This window comes from Suncus etruscus, chromosome 7 (genome assembly GCF_024139225.1).
Source record: "Suncus etruscus isolate mSunEtr1 chromosome 7, mSunEtr1.pri.cur, whole genome shotgun sequence".
In the NCBI taxonomy this organism is placed as follows: Eukaryota; Metazoa; Chordata; class Mammalia; order Eulipotyphla; family Soricidae; genus Suncus; species Suncus etruscus.
In genome coordinates this window covers 21,577,869-21,596,103 of record NC_064854.1, presented here as the reverse complement: position 1 = coordinate 21,596,103, position 18,235 = coordinate 21,577,869, and the positions used below count along the sequence as shown (strand labels likewise).

General features: G+C 49.6%; 1 protein-coding gene across 1 annotated transcript in view; it reads left to right on the top strand.

The window, feature by feature from the left end:
* The first annotated feature begins 3,296 nt into the window (after window positions 1–3,296).
* The window catches only part of FAM171A1 (family with sequence similarity 171 member A1), a 65,255-nt gene continuing 50,316 nt past the window's right edge, over window positions 3,297–18,235 (top strand). The window contains 1 exon segment of the mRNA XM_049777760.1: window positions 3,297–3,422. Coding sequence (XP_049633717.1) covers window positions 3,338–3,422 — 85 coding nt within the window. The 5' untranslated portion in view covers window positions 3,297–3,337.

Genomic DNA, 18,235 nt, shown 5'->3' with positions numbered 1-18,235 from the left:
TCCAGGACATCAATTATTGGCACAATGTCTACTCATTAGTCTTACTTGAATTCAATTCTGCAAAGAATCTGGACTCAGCTGGAAGGGGCTGGGCCCAGTTGCTGGAATTTATACTTGGAGGAGACTTGGGAGAAAGAATCCGAGTTCACTGTCTTCAGATCTGAAAATTGTGTGTAAATAATGTATTGTCACTGAGTCATTCTCTCTATATATTTGTGTATAATCATATATAATGTATTTCCTCTATAAATCTGTACTCTACCTGCACAGTTCAGGGAGGGTCATTCATATTGGGACCCCCACCTTCATTCCCTCCTGTGATCTTTTTCCTTTATTCCTTCCAGATTTCAGAACCTGGGTCTAAGGGGGCCTACTGGGGCAGGTGGCCTAGAGGTTGGGAGTCCCCAGGTCTGAGGGGAAAGCTGAGGAGGGAGCTGGTGAGAGACAAGAAGTGGGCATGTATGGGGGTGTGTGTGTTATGGAGTCAAGTACTAAGTACCAAGTTAAGTACCAGCTTAAGGGAAGTCTAGGGTTTTGTTTAGGATTTTTTGTATTGTGGATTTTGGGGAGTGGTGATCATAGTGGTGTTTGGCAATTCTCTGTGGAGTGATGGGGTTGGCAGGGATCAAGGGGAGATCAAGCCTGGTTGGGGTGGGGTGCCCTAACTGGTGCACTGTCTCTCAGGCCTGCCCCATTCCTGCTCTGGCTCTGGGCTGGCACAGACTACCTCACCCACATTTGCCTCTATATCCTATATCCTCTGCAAAATGGGTGACAAAGCCTCACTGGGACCCTTGAGGGCGGAGTCAAATGCAAGGAGAAAATATTTGTGTATTTGTGTGTGTGTGTGTGTGTGTGTTTATAAATTCCTAGCCTTCCCCTGGAATCTTCCAGAACTAGCCAAACACCCACACACATGCAACCAGAAGTACCTTTGTGTATGTATATGCGTGTAGCATGTGTAGTGTGTAATGTATCTGTGTGTGGTATATATGTGTATGTTTATGAATTCCTGGCCTTACCCTAGAATCTTCCAGAACTATGCAAATAAAGCCCCCCGACACATCCAGATGTCTGCGTGCGCTCGTGCGTGTGTGTGTGTGTGTGTGTGTGGTGTGTGTGTGTGTGTGTGTGGTGTTGGTTTGGGTGATGTATATATATTCGTGATATGTATATGTGGGGGTATGTGATATGTATGGAGGTGTGTGGTATATGTGGGGGGCATATCTGTGTGGTGCAATGTATGTGTGTGAGGTCTCTGTGTTATGTGTTGTTTGTGCCTGCCTGTATGTGTGTGTTTATGAGTTCCCAAACTATCCCTGGAATCTTCCAGAACCATGTAAATATCGTCCACCCTGGACACATCCAGAAGTCCTTATGTGTGTGTGGTGTGTGGTATATATTTGTGTGGTGTGTGACGTATATATGTGTGTGTGAAACATGTTATATATGTGTGGGGCTGTGGCCTATCTATGCGGGGCTGCAGTATTCCTGTGGGGTACAATGCCTGTGTGTGGTATATCTGCATGTGTTCTGTGATATGTGTGCATGCCAGTATGTGTGTGCTCATGAATCCCCAACCTTCCCAAGCAACCTTCCAGAACTATGCAAACACACTTCCCCCATGGACCTCTCCACCCCAAAGCATCCTTAATGGGCCAACACCCTGCGTGTGCATCATGCGTGGGCCCCGGGAATGATGGTGGTGGTGGTGGTGGTGGTGGAAGCCTTGAGAAGCTGCAGGAGGCACCCCCGGCTGGGGGTCCGGGTGGAGCATTCCTGAATCCCCAACCTTCCCAAGCAACCTTCTAAAACTCTGCAAACACGCTCCCCTCATGGACCCCTATGCCCTAAGCATCCTCAATGGGCCAGTGGCCCGAGTGAGCAGCATGCATGGACCCGGGGGTGGTGGAAAGGTTGGGTGGAAGCCTTGAGAAGCTGCAAGAGGTACCCCCCAGCTGGGGGTCCGGGTGGAGCATTCCTGAATTCCCAACCTTCCCAAGCAACCTTCCAAAACTATGCAAAAACATGCTCCCCTCATGGACCCCTATGCCCTAAGCATCCTCAATGGGCCAGTGGCCCGAGTGAGCAGCATGCATGGACCCGGGGGTGGTGGAAAGGTTGGGTGGAAGCCTTGAGAAGCTGCAAGAGGTACCCCCCAGCTGGGGGTCCGGGTGGAGCATTCCTGAATTCCCAACCTTCCCAAGCAACCTTCCAAAACTATGCAAAAACACGCTCCCCTCATGGACCCCTATGCCCTAAGCATCCTCAATGGGCCAGTGGCCCGAGTGAGCAGCATGCATGGACCCGGGGGTGGTGGAAAGGTTGGGTGGAAGCCTTGAGAAGCTGCAAGAGGTACCCCCCAGCTGGGGGTCCGGGTGGAGCATTCCTGAATTCCCAACCTTCCCAAGCAACCTTCCAAAACTATGCAAAAACACGCTCCCCTCATGGACCCCTAGACCCTAAGCGTCCTCAATGGGCCTGTGGCCCGAATGTGCAGCTTGCATGGACCCCGGGGTGGTGGAAAGGTTGGGTGGAAGCCGTGAGAAGCTGCAAGAGGTACCCCCCAGCTGGGGGTCCGGGTGGAGCATTCCTGAATTCCCAACCTTCCCAAGCAACCTTCCAAAACTATGCAAAAACATGCTCCCCTCATGGACCCCTATGCCCTAAGCATCCTCAATGGGCCAGTGGCCCGAGTGAGCAGCATGCATGGACCCGGGGTGGTGGAAAGGTTGGGTGGAAGCCGTGAGAAGCTGCAAGAGGTACCCCCCAGCTGGGGGTCCGGGTGGAGCATTCCTGAATTCCCAACCTTCCCAAGCAACCTTCCAAAACTCTGCAAACACGCTCCCCTCATGGACCCCTATGCCTTAAGCATCCTCAATGGGCCAGTGGCCCGAGTGTGCATCATGCATGGACCCCGGGGTGGTGGAAAGGTTGGGTGGAAGCCGTGAGAAGCTGCAAGAGGTACCCCCCAGCTGGGGGTCCGGGTGGAGCAGGTGCGCCCCGGGCACTGGGCCTGCGGGAGCGAGCCTGCGGGGCGCGCAGGCGTGTGCGGCTGCGCTGCGCTGCGGGCAGGAGGTTCGGGGGCGCGCGGGGCTCCCCCACCCGCGGCCGGCGGTGCGTGGCGGCCGCCAGGGGGCAGCCGGGCCCGGGCGCGGAGGGGTTAAGGCGCGGCGGGCGCGGCTCGCCTGTGCTGGGCTCGGCCGGGCTGGGGAAGCCCGCGGGGCGCGGGGCGCGGGGCGCGGGCGGGCGGGCGCATGGAGCGGGGCGCGGCGTCCGGAGGGCCGTGACGCGCCGCTGCGGGGAGCCCGGCTGCCGGGGCCCGCGGGGCGCGGAGATGCGCGGGGCGGCCGCGCTGCTGCTCTGCCTGCTGGGCGGCCACGTCTGGACGGTGGCGAGCAAGACGCCGCGGGCGGCCCCAGGTGGGTGCGGGGCCCGGGACTTGGGGGTGCGGGGAGGCGGGCGGTGCGCTTTTGTGTCTGCCCAGGCTTTGGGGGTGCGGCGGTGGAAGCCGTGTGCGGGGGTAGGGGGGGTCCCCGAACCCCGCAGCCCGGCCTGCAGCGTCCCCCGGGCACGCCGCATCCAGCAGCCCCTTTTGTTAGGGTGGCCGCCTCTTGGGGGTGCCCCTGGGGTGGGCGCGCCGGGACCCTGGAACCGTCTCCCTGCAGCAGTTTGGGAAAGTTTCGGGGTCTCCTTCCTCTCCCCCCACTATTCCCTGATCCGATCTTGGTCCCCAGGCCTGCATGGGGGAGCTGCCGGGGTCCCCCCCCCCCCATAACCTAGGGTATCTATCACCCCTAGAAGGCCCCGATCATTTAAAAAAGAAAAGAAAATCATGCCCAGGTCTGTGTCTCTGCTTCCTTCTTTCTGTCTTTTGTCTCCTTTGGCCACTGCAAATCCTCACCGAAGCCCTAGGGCTGGTGTGGTGGCCTTGGAAAAGGCACCCCATCTCATCACCACCACCACCACCCCCCTGGCTTGGCTTTTGTATTTTATTTTAGCACCAGAATTTCTGTGGGGTGCACCCTGAAGCCATTTGCAGCACGCGTTGGTGGGGAATCAAAATCAAAATCGGGTGGCTTGGTTGCTGGCCTCTGTTTTCAGAAGGGGGAGCTAGCTGGGCCTCAAGCCGGGGACAGGCAGACAGGGGTCTCAAGGGAGGGACCCCCTTGGTGTGTTTTTCAGCGCATGTCCCCTCCCCCAGATTTCATGCCTCCTGCCTTTTTTTTCCTGGAAAACGGGGTGCCTTGGATAGTGCCTTGCAAACAGCTTCATTTTTCCTCGAATCCTGCCTTACCTCCCTTTGCTCACCCCCCCCCACCTTTCCCTTCTATCAAATGCTCCCCTTGTATTTCGAACCCCTGTTTGTGGATGCTCAATCCGTGAGACTTCATCGCATGAGCCCCCCCTCCCCGTCCCTTCGTGGGTGCATTTGTTTCCTGCCTGGTGAAGGGCAGGTTTCCATTCCCACCGCCAACCCCAACCGCAGTGCCTTTTGCTCGCATCTCTCCAAGCTGTCTGGCGGGGTCTGCAGCCCCCCCCCCCCCAGTATGATCTGACCATTAGAAATTGGGTATCTGCTTAGCCATATGTATGGTGGAAGGGATGTCATTGCTAAGGCACCGAAAAAGGGCCCGCATGGCTCAGGGGGCCGGGCACTGGAGTGTTTGGGAGGTTAGGTCACTACTGTGGGATTGAAGCCTCATTCATGAAACTCGAGGGCTCTCTATGAGATGAATGTCGTATTTGTGCTCCAGCCAGGCCTTTAGTGTCAAAACACAGGGGTCGGAGTTGGGTTTTACGCTTGAAATAGACCCTCGTGGAGACGCACACCGAGTCCACTAATGCTTAGAAAGAAACTGGCCCTCTCTTGGAAAAAAAATTTTTTTTAGGCATGTTAGGTCGAAGGACACCGTTTCCTGCTGCTAAAATAGCAGATTGGGCAATAGGATCAGAATATTCTGGGAAGCGGGGAAGGGTATTGTGGTCCCCGCAGTGAGGCTGTGAGGATGCTCATAGGCCAGTGTGGCCAGGGTGGGAAGCCCCAAGACTGTGATGTGGTCCTCCTTGGGCGGGGATGGTGTTCCCGGCTCGCTGCCAGCGGGCAGGGCTTCACATCCCAGCTTCTGGCTTCAAGGCCGCCACGTGTCGGCCACTGGACAGAGCCACAGGCAAGATCTGCCTCCTTCCCTCCCGTTCTCCAAACCAAACCGTCTTGACGCTGTGCTAGTGACAGTTTTCGATGCTCTGCTTGGCTTCTCCATCCGCCTGGACCACAAGGCGGTGGAAAAACTCTCCCACTGCACGTTGTGGTGTTTTTGTCCTGATGCTGATGCTGCAGAGGGTTAGTGCCTGCAGTGTGTCCTTGTGGCTGGGTTGAATTTGAAGGTGAGAACTACCCTGTTTCATGTTCCTGGGTAAGAGTGTTGTGATTATTGTAGGAAAAGTTATAGGGGGGTGGGGTGGAGCTTGCTGCAAATTATAAAGTGTTCTAGGTGCCTGGAGCCCTCTGGGTCCCCAAGCACTGCCAGGAGTTATTCCCGAGTGCAGAGCCAGGAGTAACTCCTGAGCATTGCTGGCTGTCCCCCTCAAAGCAAAACAAAACAAAAATGCTCTGTGACACATAAAAAGTATATACTGCAGTGTTTCCAAAGAGATTCCCGAATTTAATAGTTTTTCTTTATTAAACAGATCTTAATTAATATAGAAACTCACCCCCATCTATAATGACTCCATGAATGTGTTTCATCTCTAATGTACTCAGCTGCTAGAAAGTGTTTATAATGTCTGATTTTCTTTCCCCTCCCTGGAATTTTATGGAAGCGCATGGACTTCTATTTTTTTTTTTTTCTTCTTCTTCTTTCAACTTTTTCCACCTCTTATAAGGCTGTGCATTGAGGCCCACTGGGGAGAGGAGAGGGGCTGGCCTGGAAGAAGTGAGCGAGCAGCACATATGTGCAGAGCAATGCAGGCGCCAGGCCCATGAGCCAAGAGGAAAGGTCAGGGCTGGGGCAGGAACTACGTGCACAGGCGGAAGTGTGTGATCTTTATTTTGCTGTTCGTTATCTATGACGCAGACAGCTTGCAAGGCCATGCTAACTTTTTTGTGCATCTTGGACAAAACTACAATTGGCATGGCATGGAGGTGAGTGGTTGTGGGACTCTTTCCCTGATCTTTGTCAATAACTGAGTGATCAATCAGTTATTAGCACGTCGTGATTTGCTAAAAACCAGTGCAGGGTGTAGGTTCCCCTGTAGGTCTGGTGCTGATCTTATATTAAGGGTCCGAGGTTCCAAGAGAGGTTCGAGTCTCATATATCTGGGAAATTGTATAAGGGACTTTTCATGCAAGTCTGGTGTCAGCGGAAGCAACAAAAGTCTTGGACATGAGTCCATTGAGGGCTTTTGTATCCCATTTATTGGTTCTTAGGATACTTTGGTTTAGTTTGGGGGTAATCAGGACTCTGCGTTTCAGGGATCAGTCCTTGTGGCTGCATGCAAGGCACAGTAATGACAGCCTTACTCGCTGTCCTTTCCCTCTGCTCACATCATATGATATTTTGTAAATGTAAATCCCTAAATGTAATAATCCCAGCCCAAAGGAACAAATACTATGTGGACTTTCAGACTAAGAGGTTACAGATGAAAAGACTTTCTAGGGTTTAATCAATGTTTGGTTTCTAACCAATAACTCTGATCTCTGTGAGTCTTGACTTTACATCTTTATTATTGCTGATAGATATTTGGTGGTTTAGCCAGGAATAACCCCTGAGCGCTGCTGGGTGTGACCCAAAAACCAAAAACCAAAAACAAACAAAACAAACAAAAGATGCACATTAGGGCCGGAGTGATGGTGTAGCAGTAGGGAGTTTGACTTGCACGTGGCTGACCCAGGACAGACCTCGATTCGATCCCCAGCATCCCAGATGGTCCCCCAAGCCAGGAGCGATTTCTGAGTGCATAGCTCGGAGTAACCCCTGAGTGTCACTGCGTGTGGCCCAAAAACCAAAATTAAAAAATGCACATGGACATAAACTGGGTGGACCTGGTACTGTCTGTTGGAGGGAAAGGGATAAATAGGGTTTAGAGATCTAGAAGAAAGAATTTTGTCTATTGATAGCTACACCCTTTGCTGCTTTGGCAATGAACATTGTGTCTTCATAGATTCATTAAGTTTTCATAGATTTATTAATGCCATTTGAGGCTGATTTGTTGAAAACAAGTCAATTTAGCTGGATTTCACCAAAATACATCTTCAGGACTTGTAAAGACCACACATAGTTGGGGTTCAATTAGCCACACCCAGTGAGCATGGCCCGAAATGTCTTTATAAAATTAAGTGTCCAAACAGATGGTTTTATTTCACCAAATAACACTCTTTTAAAAGAAAGTCTAGGGTATAGCCCAGCACCATGCCCTGCTTGCATTAAGGCTATAGACTTGGGTGCAGCAAACCACAGAAGAGGGTTCAAGGTAGGTTTCCTGGGGAGAAGCCGCTGAGTCAGCAGCTTGCCCTTCCTCCATGTCACTGATGGAGCCAGAGAGCCACTGGGTCTAAGGCTTCAGGATAATGTCTCCCCCTGCCACTTGGGGCCATGACTGAGTTTTCTCCTTCATGCAGGAAGGGAATGAGCTAGAGGAGACTCCTTGATCCATGCTCCCTACAGCCATTTACTACTCCTTTGGCTTCCCCTTGCCTTTCTCTGGCTTTGGGCCCCCTACTTTCCAGTCTGTTTCCCATGATCATGGACAGAGCCACCTAGCAGCATGGCCCCTGCCTGCCCCCTCGGGCCTGTGCCTTTCACACTCTGCACCAACCAGTTTCAACACCAGTGTCCTCTGAGCTGCAGGCTCCACTTGCCCCACATCAAATCAGCCATGACTCAAATACATAGATAGATGTCCTGGAATGACTATCTAGGCATTTCACATAGTGTCAAAATGCTCTGGGCACTCAAGTTCTTCTTGTGCTGAAGAAATCCCTGGAACTTGTGACTTTCATTTCTTGGGGCAAAAGAGACTGACTCAGTGGACCTGCTAGACTTAAGGCTCTTCCAATGATGATCTCAGGATCCAGGTGTGCCCGCTGTACCTCTAAGGAGGGAACCCTGGGAGAGGGAGGATGGAAGACTTCAGAGAGAAAGGAAGGAAATGTGGCTGCAGAAAGGTCAAAGAAGGCCAAGAGTCTCTCAAAGAGGGGCACCTAGTCTGGCAAAACATATGGCAAAACCTAGCCAACTATTGGTCATTAGTAATGTTTATTTCTAAAATTTTTAAGGATTTATTTCTGGGGGACTCTGAACCTTGATTTCAAAGGGGGTCAGGTTCCACTCCATGTTTCCAAGAAACATCGGTGGGTAAGAGACACCTTTGGGGTCCTGAAATATTTTGAGTAGCAAGTATATCCAATATTGGGGTCCCAGTGAATCTCCCATTTTAGCTGAAGCTCTGGGTAATAATCTCAGAAATATCTCAGGAAAACTCGTTTCTGAGGTGGATGACATAATATTCTCATCGACTGTCTTGAACCCTGAATTTTGTCTATACGTCTAGACTCACATTTGAGAGCTGCCAAGACCTTGGCATAGGGGCAGAGGGTTCAGGAAGTGACAACCCGGAAATGCGGAGTGAGTTCACAAGACATGGTCCTGTGCTGTTTTGTTTTTGGTTCTACCCCATCAGAATGGAGAAACATGAATTTAATGAGGAAAGGACAAGTGTTTTTCTGGTCATATGAATGTCATTTTATTTGTGAAAGCATTGCTTTTTGAGGTCAGAATTTGAATAGGAAAAAAGGATTGAATTTTTATTGAGCAAGTGGTTGGTCCCACACCCCCAGGGATTTATTGCCATATCTGGTGGTGATCGGTGTCAAGCCTGGCTCTGTACACAGGGGTCACTCACTCCTGGCAGTGTTCAGAGGTCAGTGCTCCAGCCCATTATGGGTCATTTTTGCCAGTGCTCAAGACTTGAGACATGCTGGCAAAACTTCTAACTTTAGTAGCATCAGCCCTATGCCAGTGTGATGCTTTCTTTCCTCCCTTCTTCCTCCCATTTGTGTATGTGTCTCTAGCTTGTTCCTTCCACAGCCTGGCCTGGCACCCTTCCTTCCCCCAAGAAGGTCAGTCAGAAGCATTTCTTAATGGAAACTGCTATTAGTGGAACGCCCAGCACTTAAACGGGCTGTTTTATGATGTAAAATTTTAATACCTCATCACTGACCATCGCCATCATGGAGTCAGGCAGTAATACTTTTAGTGACTTGCAGGAGGGCATTTCTGGGATTTAGATTTTATGAAAAAGAGACTGTGGTTCTGTCCGTGTGGGTTGCTGGAAACAACAGAAGCCCCGGGCCTGGTGTCTGTAGCCCCCAGACAAGAATCTTGTAAATGGTCTTTTTGTTTGTTTTGATTTTGGGCCACACCCTGCAGTGCTCAGAGATTACTCCTGATTCTGAGCTCAGAAATTACTACTAACAGGGACTGGGGACTTTATGGGATGCTGGGAATCAAACCCAAGTTGGCTGCATACAAGGCAAACTCCTTATTCGATGTCCACTCACTGAGTTCTCGCTTTGTCCCCAAATGGTGCACTATTTGCTGGGCAGACAGAAGGCAGAAGTCAGGTCTCTCCCTGACCACAAATTCCATTCCTGGGGATCCTCTGACTTACCCTTTGCCATCCTGGCAGCATCTGATGCCATGGTTACCTATGAGCTCCAGATTGCTGCCCTTAACACCAGCCCATGCCCTCTTCCTGGGCCTCTCCCCTGCACCCCCCAATAGCTCACCTGAATTATTCAGAGACTCATGCTTTCTTGAGACAAGTCTGCTGGGATGGCTGCAGTCCTGCCTATGCCAGACTGTCCCAGAAAGGTTCACACCATATTGTTACTGCAGATTTGACACTAACTTGCTGCTTTTTTTTTTTTAAGTGAAATATAACCATGATGGGAAATTTCCGAACATTGTCGCTGATCTTGAAATGATTTTATTACTAAACTGTCTTGGGTGTGACGTTAATGTTGGGACATACTTGTGACTCAGTGTGCAAATGGAGTAGTCCGAGCCGCTACTCTGGACTGGAAGCCTACAGAAGGGTTTTTTGCTTTTGTTTTGTTTGAGGGCCATACCCGGTGATGCTTCAGGGTCTGAGCTCAGGAATTACTCCTGGCAGTGCTTGGAGGACCATATGGGATGCTGGGATTAAAATTGGATCACCTGTGTGCAAGGCAAGGTCCCTTCCTGCTGTGCTCTCACTCCAGCCCTTTTTACATTCATCTACAATGGGAGGAAACGTGTCTCCCATGGATATTTAGGCCTGACTTATGCTGTGCTCTCCCCCAAAAAGATGCGTGTCTGGGTCATGCGGCCTCCCCCAGGCTCCTCATCGGGCAAGTATCGAGCCCCTCAGCCCTGCCTGGCTGTAGACAAACCAAGCTGGTCTGCTCTTGGTCAGGGAAGATGAGCAGAAGGCGCTGAGAGGCCCTCACCTGAACTCAGAGTGTGCAAGAGAATATCCAGACCTGCCCAGAAACCCTGGAGACCTCACCATACCTCTGTTGACCACCCAGAATCAGACCCTGGATGATGCAATGCATCGTTCTAAACCAGCTTTTGTGCTGAAAAATAAATAAGAACAAAATGGAGTGAGGAGATTAAACAGGGATGATGATTATGTGGTGGAAGACAGTGTTTGGTCAAGACTTTTGTTTTTTGTTTTTGGCCCACACCCTGTGGTGCTCAGGGGTTACTCCTAGCTCTGCACTCAGGAACCTGTCCTGGGAGGCTGAAAGGATCATATGAGATGCTGGGGACTATACCTGAGTCTGCCAAGTGCAAGGCAAATGTCCTCCTCACCGTACTATCACTCTGGCCCCAAGACTTTTTTTTTTTTTTTTCATTTTTAAAAGACACAGTAAAGGCATCAGGCATTTAGGGCATCTTCACTGGTAGGCAAACAGGGCTCTTCCCTGTTTTGCACCACCACTCCAAGCATTTAAAGAATCACAGTTTTTAAGATCAGCTTGACTTGTTGATGTTCAAGGTGGGGGGTGAATCCCAGATGATTCCACAAGCCTTGAAAGCAGCTTTCTGGCCTACAGCATGCCTCCAGGGGGAGGCCCTGTGTGGTGTGGGAGTTCAGCTATGGGCCAGAGAAGGGACAGGAACGACTGGGGGCTGCTGCCCTGGTCCAGGCTGGACCAAACAGACACAAATACCCCTCCCCAGAAGGCTGGCTGCAAGTGACACACAGGTACCTACAAGGCTTTTGACAAAAATAAATAAATGAACAAAGGTCCTAGCGCTGCTCTAAGCGCTCATTTGAGGCAGCCCCCCCCCCCAAAAGTCAGTGTACTGGAGTCAGCGCACCCTTCACCTGTCTGGGCAAAGGTGAAGTCTCTCAAGTCTCTCCCAGGAGCCCTGGTGCCTGCTCCATGCCCAATTCGGTGCCCAGCATCCAGCGGATTCATTTACTGAGCCAGCGCCTTCTCAGATTGCAGGAAAGGGACTGAGAGGGAGGCCCAGAGAGCTCAGGCCACTGTGTGGTATAGACAGAAAGCAAGCCCAGAGGCATGTGGGAAAGGCCCGAGTCCACAGTGTGGTCTAGATGGACCAGGCACCTAGACAGAGACCCTAGGTCTAAATCCCAGGCTCGGGAAAGGCTGAGCACCGTGGTGGTGCCTTGCTGTGTGGTCTCTGCTCCCCAGGGTGCCCAAGAAGTGGCCAGGCTGGGTGCTGCTGGTGGATGGGATCCAGATGTGAGCAAACCTTCCAAAGGCGCCCAGAAAGCTCCCAGGGGACCCCCCGGGTGGTCCAGTGAAGCAGGCAAAAAATTTAGGATTACACCCTGCTGGGCTGGGGAGAAGCTTCTGGCTGGTTTTCAAAGCCTGTGAATGTTTGGTAAATGGGTTGATTGCAGCAGTAGGAGAATTGGGGAGTCTGGGTGGGGGACAGAAAGTCGGGGTGGTGGTGAAACAGTCTGTATGGTTTACTTGGCTTCAGAAAGCAGAGCCAGATGCTCTTTGGCCCCCTTGCTCCAGAACTGGCTTTATCCACCCTAAAGTAAGTGTGAACTGCTGGTATTTATTCAATATTTGTACAAACTGGCCAAAGGCTAGATTTTTTTTTTTTTATCCTGAATAAGATTCCTACTTCCTCTGGACTTCTACTGTGACCCTATTAAATTCTTTTCGTTTTGTAGGGCTGGGGATCTAACCTAAGGCCTCATACACAGGCAGTATACGTGTTTTATGTACTGGCCCTCTGAGAATGAAGAGTCACACGATCTTATGATGGGACTAGAATAGGTGGTTTTTTATTTATTATCCCTAATGAAAATGTTGGGCCATACAAAATTGTTGAAAGGATTTTACCATGAGTGGCCAAAATTAGTGGCATTCTATTCTGCAATTGAAAAATAAAGTTTTTTGCAGAATAGACTGCCACTAATTTCATAATAAGCAGTTGGTTTATTCGTTTGCCTATTGATAGACAAATTGCTTCTGATTTTTAACTATTGTAAATAGAGTTGCTTTGAACATTTTTTAAAATTAAGTTTGTATTTTGAAAAAAAAAAAAGGTTTTCATTGCTTTGGGGAAAATACTGAAGAGTAGCATTGCTGGCACTAAGGCAAACAAAGAAGTTGGTAGACTTTTCTTCTAAATTGGTTGATTCCCATCCAGTAGTAGGTAAGAAATCTGTTGTTTCATATCCTCCCTAATGTTTGGTATGTTTTCAATTTTAGCCATTTTTGTGGACTTTATATATTCATATATATTCCTATGTATTATATATATTTATAGGCATATATTCATGTATAAACACTTGTTCCTATAAAAATATATATTATTCACATATTTCATTTTTCAGACATAAGTGACATTGTTTTTGAAGCACATGGGCCACTTTTAGACTCCATGAGTTTTGATCTTTCTGTTTCTCCTTCGTTTTCACCATGTGTTCATACAGACATAAAACCCATTGTATGTAAGCCCGTCACATGACCTGATGATCTCGGCAAATAACCAGAGTTCAGTCATGCAGATACATGTTATCTTGTACCTACCAGATTAGCTGGTGTGTGCTTGTAAGTGCATGTGTGTTACCAGATAAGGCTGGTGTGTGTGTGTGTGTGTGTGTGTGTGTGTGTGTGTGTGAGAGAGAGAGAGAGAGAGAGAGAGAGAGAGAGAGAGAGAGAGAGATAGAGAGAGAGAGAGAGACTGTGTGTTTTGATGGGAAAAGAATGAGGGGGAAGAAAACAAGCTGATGCAAAGCTTAGACTAAAGACATTTTCTGCTATGTTCTTCTAAATGATTGTGCCAGTTGGAAGGGGCTTGACTTGATCTCTAAATGCCTGGATCTCTCTCTCGCTTTCTCTCTCTCTTGCTTTCTCTCTCTCTCTTGCTTTCTCTCTCTCTCTCTCTCTCTCTCTCTCTCTCTCTCTCTCTCTCTCTCTCTCTCTCTCTCTCTCTCTCTCTGTGTGTGTGTCTCATCAAGTTACTTCTGGAAGTCATCCAGGGCAACCTTCATTAACCCTTCGTGAATCTTGGTGATTTTTCTGAATTCCTTTTTTTACATCTGAATGTCTGTTCTTGAAATTGGGGGAAGAAATGGCTCTAAGAAAATTGAGGAAGGCAGAACATTAACAGGGGCCCCACATGTCCAGAGATGGTCTGTGGCAGAAAGAGGTGGTTCGTGAGACTTAAACAGTCCCTGTAAGATCTGGGTGTGTGGACGTTGTGGGGGTTGGGTGTTAGGCCAGTGGTAGAGCAGGTGCTTCTATGAATGAGGCCCGGATACTGTTAGAAAATGTAGGCACAGGGCCAGAACAGAGTGAGGCTTACTTTGCACACAGCTGACCTGGGTGCTATCCCTGGCATCCCACATGGTTCCATGAGCCTGCCTGGCATGATTCCTGAGCACAAAGCCAGGAATAACCCAAAAACCAAAAAACAGTGCGGGCGTGACTGTACATTCTTTCCTGGAGATGTAGGGGAGTGAAAAAGGCAAGGCTAGAGCCTTTGTAATGTTCACACAGCCCCTACCCGTGCCTCCACCTCTTCCTCCTGATGGGAGCTGGGGTTGGGAAAGACTCATCTGTCTGCCTCCATTTCTTCAGGGTTCCTGGTGCATTGCCCCAAAAGCCAGAGCTCCTGGACCCAGTGTAGAGACTGGAGAGGGACTTGAAGCACCAACACGGGGTGTCAGGCTGCTCTGTTGCCATCCTGATGGGGGGGGGGGGTCAGGGCTCTCTCTGCTTCTGGCCTGGAGGTGTGTTCACCAGCTCACAGCCCCCATGCCATGCAAATGACCCTTCATGCCAAACAGTGGACCACTGCCAGCATTAGCATTGTGCCCACGTGGAAAGTTCATGACATGGAGCACTACAGTTAGGGTCAGAGAAGAAGTGGTGATGAAATGGGACCACCCCCCCAGCCAAGAACTGTTTTTCCACTTATTCAGCCTTCCTAACTGCCCTCCTGTCCTAGGCACCAAACCCAGGAACTGTGTTTGTGCTGAGAAAAAACTCAATTGGTGGCTCTTTCCCTTGTGGAATTGTCTGCCTTCCTGGGGGGCAGCTACAAAGATAGAATTGGAGGTGCAGATTAACCCCTCTCTGTTATTTATAATAAAGGAAGAGATTTGACCCAAAGAAGAGGGTGCTTTTTTTTTAACAGAGAATTTTTTTTTATGAGATCTGATTAGATCATAATTAGATCTGTCTGATTCCTAATCATAGACCTTCAGAAATGGCCACAGGAAGCCATTCTCTGGGTGCTACAGGTGGCTTCATTATTGTGCCAACATTTTTATTTGGGGGGGAACATGTGGTACTGACGTTTCTCACATGTGAGGTGGATACACTCTGCCTCAGAACTCCCATTTTGGTTCTGATACCTTCTGATATTAGGAAAATTCCTGATAGAGGAGCCAGAGAGATAGAAGAAGGGTTCAGGTCCTCCCTTCCATGTGACCTACCTTGGTTCTCTCCAGAACACCATACATGTTTTCCTGAGACCTGCCAGGAGTGATACCTATGCAGACAGCCAGGAGAAAGTCTGGGAGAAGCTGTTCCACTGGTGTAGCCCCAAATCAAAACAACCCCTATATATATAAAATTGAAAATCTATGATAATTGCTTGTTTGGAAAACAGCAGCACTGGATAAGCACACATCTGTTTCCCCACATATGGTAACACACAAGAATGATCATCTGTATATGAACAGCACAAAAAAAGTGGTGCATGTTTGATGGGAATTGTTGAGAATATTTCTTCTGAGGGTACAGGTGGGTGGCTTTGGGTTGGCCCCTTTTGACCAGATTTTTTGCTCCCAGCTTCGTGGATCTGTCTGTCTTTGCTGCTTGCCATCTGTTGCCTCCCGTGTTTGAATGCACAAAAAAGCAGATGGGCCAGGGGCAGGGAAGTTGGGGCGTTCGACTGGTGAGTGTGGTCAAGTTTACAGTCCATCTGCCAGCACACAGGGAGCCCTTTGAGAAGGCGGCTTTGCTTCCCCAAGCTCTGGAGCAGTGCCCCTCCTTCTGTGGAGTGTCCAAATGGTCCTGAGCAGTGTTCCTTTGGCATTGTTGAAGATGCCTTTTCTCCCTCCAGTGAACCCAGAGCCACAGAAAGTGAATCTTCCCACACACCCACCTATCATCAAAGCCAACTCTTAAAAATGTCTCTTTGGACTGGAGCTATAGTACAGCGATGAAGCTGACCTGGATTCAATCCCTGGCATCCCATAGAGTTGCCAGGAGTAGTTTCTGAGTGCAAAGCCAGGAATAAGCTCCTGAGCGCTGCCAGGTGTGGCTCAAAAACAAACAAAAATTGTTTTTTCATGTCCACCTGTGGTTTCTTTAGAATCAGTACTTGTGTTCAAACTTGGTTTTGTTTGTTTGTTTATTTTTTTGGACCGCACTTTGGCAGTGCTCAGCCCAGAAATCATCGTCTTTGCTTGCAAGTGAAGAGTATTTAATAGCTCTGAATTCCCCCATCCCTGACCCTGATTGTCCATTTCCTACTTCTCTGGCTCCCAGATAATGCTTTGTTAATTGGTGGGGCGGGGGTGATTGTTCCTGGATTCTATCTTCCTATTTCTAAATGAAGAATCTTTAGGGAATAGCTTACACACGTGAAAGGTGTCTAGTTCCTGTCCTTACCCTCTTGTCAACTTCAGCTCTGTCACTCTGTCTTCCACCCACTTTTCTATACATCCACCTAGGCATTCATCCATTCACCCATCTTTCCAATTGCCCATCCATTTTTCTACTCTCCAGCTCATTCATTTGTCCCATCCAGCCATCTCTCCACTTGTTTATCTGTTCATCCATCCATCCACTCATCTACCCATCCATCCATCTTTCTAACCATCTACCCATCCATCTTTCTACCCCTCTAGCCATCCTTCCACCCACTTACCATTCTGTTCACCATCCATCTGTCCACCCACCTACCATTCATCCTCTCATCCACCATCTTTCCATCTTTCCACCTGTCCATCTATCCACTTATCCATCTAACCCATCTATCCACCTACCTGCCGTTCTGCCCACTCATCCACCATCCATTTCCACCCATCCATTCACTCACCCACCTACCCCCTATTCCATCCACTCACCCACCCATCTGCCCACCCACTCATGCCTGCATCCATCCAGCAGTCTCTACCTGCCTTTCACTGCTAACACATGAATATTATTTTCTTGAATCGGTACAGCCCATTATAGATTTTGAAGTGCTTTCACATCTATTCTCTGTTGTGCTCCCTTGGTAACACTGAGAAGCATTCAGGAGAGGGAATGCAGTTCTGCGGCTGGCACTGTAGGAGATGGCCCACCCCCAAACCTCCCTCTCCCTGCTCTGGGCGGGTGCCTCCGTGGCACGAGGCTCTCCCACACACTGCGTGGTTTCTGCACAGAGGGTCTGCCAGACTCACTCATGGCCCATTGAGCATCACTTTTCTGTTCACCATTTCCAGTCCCAGCTTAGGGGATCCTTGTACCCTGAAGAGCCGAAGCTAACCGAGACCCAGCTCTGCCTCTCCAGGAACTTTCCCCAGGGAGGGGGGGCAAACAGAGATTAAACAAGAAGATATGAGGGGGAAAAAAACCTGCATCTTGTGTGACATCCATGTGAAGTGGAGGAGAAATGAGAATAATGGCTGGATCACAGCCAATTTTCTGGGATGTATCTATTAGGCCCTGGGGAAAGAGAGCTCTTGGCACCGGGCACAGGGAGGACTGGCCTTTGCTTGAGTCCGTGAACCTATTTCCTTGTCCATGCGTTTTTCTTCCTCCTTCAACTGGGGAGAAATCCTTGGACTCCTTTGTCCTGCTGCCACTGACCCAGCTGATCTTCCTGGCTCTGCCCATATCAAAGGGCCTGCCAGTCCCATGTGATTCATCCCAAGTAGGATTAGCCAACTGTACTCCTGGCTCCCGTTTGTGCTCCTGGCTCCTGGTTCCCTTTTTCCCCTGGTTCTTGTTCATGGAAAGTGTCCACACCACAGAAAGGGCGCAGAGAGTTCAAGCTCCTTCGAGGCCAGTTTCAGCAGTAGAAGGATTCTGAAGAAAGGGCTCAAGGCCGGAGTTTGCAGTGGGGCAACAGGCCTATAGTGTCCAAACATGAGACTGCAGGTGTGGAGACTAAGGTGGGCTTGAATGGGCTTTATTCCCTGAAGAGGGAGCTTCCTTCTGGTGAGAGCCACAGTGGAGAGGCCACAATCTGGGGACTGTGGGGACTTCCTGGCAGTCAGGAATGGATCAGGACTCCTCACCCCCTTCCTTTTCTTGCCTTTACACGAGGTGGAGCAGAGGAGCAGAGGGCAACTGGGAGAGCCTATCTCTAAGTGACATTTTGTATTCACTCACACGGTCACAGAATGTTCTCTATTCCCCTCCTGCCCTTCACCAGGCATTTTAGGAGAGACTCAGGTTCCTGTCCTGCAGAGGATCTGGTTTTCCTAGATTGAGGAATCTCTAATGACAGACCATATGGTCTGTTCTGGGTTTCATGTAGCCTCCACTCTGGCCCCTTCCAGCCCTGTGGTCTCCATGACTTCCCAAATTTCCAGGAAAATCCAGGTTGTCTGATGAACCAACGAACAATTTCTCCTGTTCCATGCTACCCCCATAACATCATCACATCCCAAACAGAGCAGGGGAAATGTTGTCCGTTTCCTCTGGCCCTTTTTATTAATGAATGTAATTACCACTGGCACGACCAGAGCT